The sequence below is a fragment of the Akebia trifoliata genome, chromosome 7, assembly GCF_017979445.1.
Source record: "Akebia trifoliata isolate Shusen 1 chromosome 7, ASM1797944v1, whole genome shotgun sequence".
Classification (NCBI taxonomy): Eukaryota; Viridiplantae; Streptophyta; class Magnoliopsida; order Ranunculales; family Lardizabalaceae; genus Akebia; species Akebia trifoliata.
In genome coordinates, this window is record NC_141381.1 from 4,470,694 (window position 1) to 4,476,925 (window position 6,232).

Here is a 6,232-nt window from a genome sequence, read left to right on the forward strand (position 1 = left end):
CAAAATTCAAACTTATTTATTTGGTGGTCTCCCTCAGCGACTAACGAAATTTCCTTGCGTTTGAGTTTAGGAATAAATTATATTTAATTATTTTTATTTAACCTTTCGATTTGTGTTAGGAGATTTTTCCCATTCAATTTATCATCAGTCATGCATACCTCATTCTTATATGTGATCTCTTTTTCCTTTTCTTTTTTCTGCAGGTGGAACCTGCAACTTTGGTAACTCTCTTATGCAAATTCCTTAATTATAAGAATGCACTTTGGGACTCTCCCAAATATGTGATTATTATATTGTTAATTTTTTCCAAGTGCTTTCTCCTTATGTGCTTGACATTTTCATGCCTATACCAACAAATTTCTTATTTCTTTCTTTTTTACTAAATTTCTTTCTATAGATTTATTTTGTTAAGTTTCTTTTTCTCTTTTAGTGTGCAGTTGGAGGAAGGAACTGTACATCTCTGCTTAAAGAAAATTGGACAGTTAAAAGGAGTGATATTTGCTAAAAGCACATGCTCCTCTTACAATCGCGTGTTTGAGATCCTAATCCCTTGATAGAGAATCTAGAGTTGTTAAAGAGTTACATTCTTGTACGTCCCTTAACTATTTTGACTTACATTATGAAGTGATCTTGTGAAGTTCGAATAAGAACTGGTATATGAATGCATTCATACATTAAGACAATCGAACAACCATATTTAATAACACAAGAAAGCACTTGGAACCACAATTAATCAGAAGTACGGATGGAGGGCATTCTATATTTTAAAGTACATTGATATAAGAAATCAGCAGCCCCAATAGTTGCACAAACCATTGATCAACATATTATCTAGAAATAAAGAAGAATTTTAATCCTCTAGATTCGTCATCGGGATGTGTTTTATCTTGTAATTTTCTTGGCCTCCTCTTGGGCTCAACTTCCGTGCAAGATCACCATGCAAAGGGAACACGTACAATTCTTGGAGTGTGGTGATTAATTGCAAACCTTCAGGTAGAGTCCTCAATCTCGGACAATAAGAGAATTTGAGGTACTTCAAGCTTTGCAAAGCTCCTTCTTCAAGTTCTGTCCATGCAATTAGAGAACTTGATCCAATAATGAGAACCTCCAGACTTGGAAACCCACCAGACTTGCAGAATTCTCTACCAATATGTTTTGCTGCGTAGGCGCTCTTCAAATAGAGAAGTTTTAAGTTTGGAAGAAATTGAAGGATAGAAGTCGGGTTCTCAAGTAGATTAGAGTTATTTAACATTAGTTCAGTAAGATTTTCCATCGAATTGAGCCAATCGGGTATTTCTTGCAGGCACCCAACAAGACGAAGCTTTCTAAGACAAGGCGGAGCAGAGAAATGTTCCAAGGAAGGGAGTAGTTCTTCATTGAAGGAGAATCCTACATAGTGGCTATGGTTCTCTGCTGATAGTGCCAAGGAGATAAGTTTAGTCATCTTCATTATAGAAACATATAACTCACTTGCATGTTCTTCCGACAAATAAACAATTCCAAGTTTTCTGAGTTGGGTCAAGTTACATAACTCCCTAGCGATACCACCACCAGCGTACAAACCATTCACAGTCTGAAGATTTGTCAATCCACCTATCCCTGTAGGAACCAAAATCCTATACGGATATTTGTATATTTCAAGGTGCCTCAATTGTTGAAGATTCAGAATTCCAGTTGATAGTGCATTTATGTTAGAATCATGGATAGCCAAAGTTTGTAAGTTTCGAAGATTAGGGATACTATCTGGAAGCTTATTTAAACTAGAATACCCCAAGCCTAGATACCTTAGGTGTATTAGATTACCCACTTCTTCTGGTAAGGTCTCAAAGTTGATGAACTCTAGGTCTAACACCCGCAAAAGTTTCAAAGAATGGAATATAGTTTCCAAGGCATTCAAATGGTTACCGGAAAAGTCCTTATACGAAACAAATAGAGATCGAATTGAGATATGGATATTGTTCAAGTTGGACGCAATTGTGGAATTAATTTCCTTTATTCGTAGCCGACGAATATTGAGAGGGATATCTTCTTCTGAATTTGCATTGGCAATTAAGATATTTTCATCCCCTGCAACAATATGGAGGTATGAGACTGGGACAGCACAAGCAATCCAGTTGGGCCATTCTTTATTTGGAACTTGAACCATTTCTAGTTCAATTAATTTGTCAATATTTTTTTCTGCTATATCCTCCATTCTCTCTCCTGGGATTTCTTGAATTAGACCTTCAGCCATCAATAGCCTAATCAATTTGTCTCGTGGAATGGATAGATTTTCAGGAAAGAAGCTAGAGTACATTAAGCAAGACTTAAGGTAAAACGGTAAAGAATTGAATTTTAGTGCAAAAGAAGCAAAAGATGTTTCACCTTCATCAACAACAACGTTAGGAGAACTCATGTTTACCACTCTCTGTTTGATCAATGCAATTGAGGTATCCAGTTGAGACATGCCATCCAGAATTTCTACGATACATTTGTTGATCATCTGCAATTCACTCCCAAACACACCAATAGCCACATCCTTATCCAACCCATCTTCGCTATTCATCTCTATAATAAATTGATCGACACAATCATCTGCGTAATGGATGGTTTCTCTGAACCTAACCAACCAATTGTGAATAGATTCAACCAATTCTGTGGTTATTATGTTGGACGTGGCACCATCTTCTTCAATCCTGAAGTAACCGATTTCAATGAGTTTGATGTTAAAAGGTTGGATTTGAGAATTTAGATGTGAAAGTTGGGACTTGAGAAGTAGCATTTGGTCTTCTAGACCATAAAATATTTCGGACTCCTTAAGTAACAAATAATTCAATCTCTGAAGGAAGCATATTACCAAGGTTTCTTCCATTTTTTATGAGAATAGAAGCTTGAAGCTAAAAACAGGACTCTTTGTGCCTTTAATTAATAGAATAAAAGATGGACCAGAGGCTTTGAATTAATCAATAGAAATTACACGCCTTTTTTTCTCTTTACTTTCAAGAAATCTCGATCACACTTCATTTGACAAGTATACTTTTTGTATTTAATGCAGTTTTAAACGTTTGGCAAGGATAATTTTGGTATTTAATGTAGTTTCCAAGTATTTGCTCACCCAGTTGGAGAAGAAATCAATTACTGTTTTTAATATTTAAAATTATTTTTATTTAATGATTTTACCAGGTAAAGTCAATGAGTGATGATACATTAACTGGGGGAGTTCATTCCCGTCAACATGGCATCACTTGATCTCATTAAAAACAAGCTTTATTGATTTAAAAAAAAAAAAACTTATGTCAGGCGGATATTACATAGAAAGAGGAAGATCATGAGATGTGTATGAGTTAGGGAGGTTTGTACTTTGACGGATTTTAAAACATTCAAAGTAGAAGAAGCTTTAATTATTCAAACAATGGTAATCTACTATTTCGTGATCAACTTTTGACGAATTTACGATTCCGACTCACTGTTCATTTTAATTACCAAAATGTGAACAGGTACCGAATTTGAAGGTTTTAAGGTGACTATTGCACAGGTTTAAAGTGACAATTTTGCAGGTTAAAAGCGAAATTGTCACGTTAAACCTTCGAAATAGTCACTTTAAAATTGTCGAATTCATTGCCTATTCACTTTTTGGTAATTAAAATGAACAGTGAGCTGGAATCATAAATTGATCGACACAATCATCAGCGTCATGGATGTTTCTCTGAACCTTACCAACCAATTGTGAATAGATTCTTCCAATTCTGTGCTTATTATGTTGGATGTGGCACCATCTACTTCAATCCTAAAGTAATCGATTTCAATGAGTTTGATGTTGAAAGGTTGGATTTGAGAATTTAGATGTGAAAGTTGGGACTTGAGAAGTAGCATTTAGTCTTCTAGACCATAAAATATTCGGACTCCTTAAGTAACAAATAATTCAATCTCTGAAGAAAGTATATTGACAAGGTTTCTTCCATTTTTGATGAGAATAGAAGCTTGAAGCTAAAAACAAGACACTTTATGCCTTTAATAGAATAAAAGATGGACCAGAGTCTTTGAATTAATTAATAGAAATTACACACCTTTTTTTATATTTTACTTTCAAGAAATCTCGATCACACTACAAGGATACTTTTTGTATTTAATGCAGTTTTAAGCGTTTGACAACGATAATTTTGGTACTTAATGTAGTTTCCAAGCGTTTGACAAGGAAAAAAGAATCACATTCACATTTTCTCACCCAGTTGGATAGGAAATCAAATACTGTTTTTAATATTTAAAATTATTTTTATTTAATGATTTTAACTGGTAAAGCCAATGAGTGGTGATACATTAACTGGGGGAGTTCTTTCCCGTGAACATGTCATCACTTGATCTCATTAAAAACAAGTTTTATTAATTTTATTTTATTTTTTTAAAAACTTATGTGAGGCGGATTTTAAATAGAAAGAGGAAGATCCTGAGATGTGTATGAATTAGGGAGGTTTGTACTTTCTAGAGACATAAAAGAAGATAGATTTTTTGCAGAAAAAAAATAAACAATTAATTTCATTAATGTTGTCAGAAAGTGGGTGGGCTAAGATCGATCCATTCAATTTAGATGAGGATGTACAAAATTAACATTCAAAATATTATTGTAATTACATAATTATTTTAAAACGTTCAAAGTAGAAGAAGCTTCAATCATTAAGACAAGGGTAAACTACTATTTTAACGAATTTGAAGGTTTTAAAATGACTATTTCGCAGGTTTTGAAGTGACAATTTTGCAGGTTAAAAGTGAAATTGTTGCTTTAAACCCGTGAAATAGTCACTTTAAAACCGCCGAATTCATTGCATGTTCACTGTTTGATAATTAAAATAAATAGTGAGCCAAAATCATAAATTCTTCAAAAGTTGATCATGTTTTCCTAAATATCTCTTCAAAAAAATATTGAGAATGTAATTACTAATGACAATAATAATATGGATAAAAAATTGTTCTGACTATAATTACAGGTAGTGAATGACATAATTGCCCTAGTGATATAGTCAAGCTATGTAAATAGTACAAAAAAAAAGCCGTAGACATGGGAAAAAAGGAAAAAATGCAAGAAAATTTTTTTAAGGATATTTTTGTAATTTCATTAATATTATGTAAAACCTTAGTTAAGTTTCTTGGGGTATTTATATTTCTCATTTTTGGTGAAAGGGTGTAAGTTGTAACTACGAGTTTTTCTTTATAATAGTGGAATCAGTGTGATCCGTAGACGTACCTCAATTTAAAGGAAACCACATAAAATCTCTTTGTTTCTTTTTGTAATTGCATCTTGTGTTTGGTTTTTTGATTCATTTTCTTGTTTCGATTGCATCTGTTTTCTTAACACTATATCCAACCCATCTTCGCTATTCATCCCTATAATAAATTGATCGATACAATCATCACTGTCATGGATGGTTTCTCTGAACCTAACCAACCAATTGTGAATAGATTTTTCCAATTTTGTGCTTATTATGTTGGATGTGGCACCATCTTCTTCATTCCTGAAGTAACCGATTTCAATGAGTTTGATGTTGAAAGGATGAATTTGATAACAGAAAATTTAGAGGTTTTGAATTTATCAACAGAAATTACACACCTTGTTTTTTGACTTTCAAGAAATCGCAATCACACTTCATTTGACAAGGATAATTTTGGTATTTAATGTAGTTTTAAAGCTTTTGACAAGGAACTAAGAAATCACATTCACATCTGCTCACTCGGATAGGAAATCAAATACTGTTTTTAATATTTAAAATTATTTTTATTTAATGAATTTAACTGGTAAAATCAATGGGTAATGATACATTACCCGGGGGAGTTCATTTCTCGTCTTCATGGTTTCATTTGATCCCATTAAAATCAGGTTTATTAAATTAAAAAAAAAAAAAAAACAAACCTTATGTGAAAAAAACCTTATGTGAAGAGGATTTTAAATAGAAAGATGAAGATCATGAGATGAGTATGAATTAGGGATAGAATTTTTTCGGAAAAGAAAAAAAAATAGTTTCATTGTTAATGTTGGACAGTGGGCAGGCTAAGATCAAACCATTGAATGTAGATGAGGATCTACAAAATTAATATTCAAAATATTATTGTAATTATGTAATTATTTTGAAACATTCAAAGTGGAAGAAGCTTCAATCATTCAAATAAATATTGATTATTTAATTACTAATGACAATGATAATATGGATAAAAATTTGTTCTGTTATGACTATATTTGGAGGTAGTGAATAACATAATTGCA

At 32.6% G+C, this 6,232-nt stretch overlaps 1 protein-coding gene across 1 annotated transcript; it reads right to left on the bottom strand.

Moving 5' to 3' along the window:
* Positions 1-850: 850 nt before the first annotated feature.
* Positions 851-2,851, bottom strand: LOC147398063 (disease resistance protein RPM1-like). Its single transcript, XM_086448908.1, has one exon. It carries the CDS (start codon positions 2,849-2,851, stop codon positions 851-853), a length of 2,001 nt encoding a protein of 666 aa, XP_086305034.1.
* Positions 2,852-6,232: the final 3,381 nt, after the last annotated feature.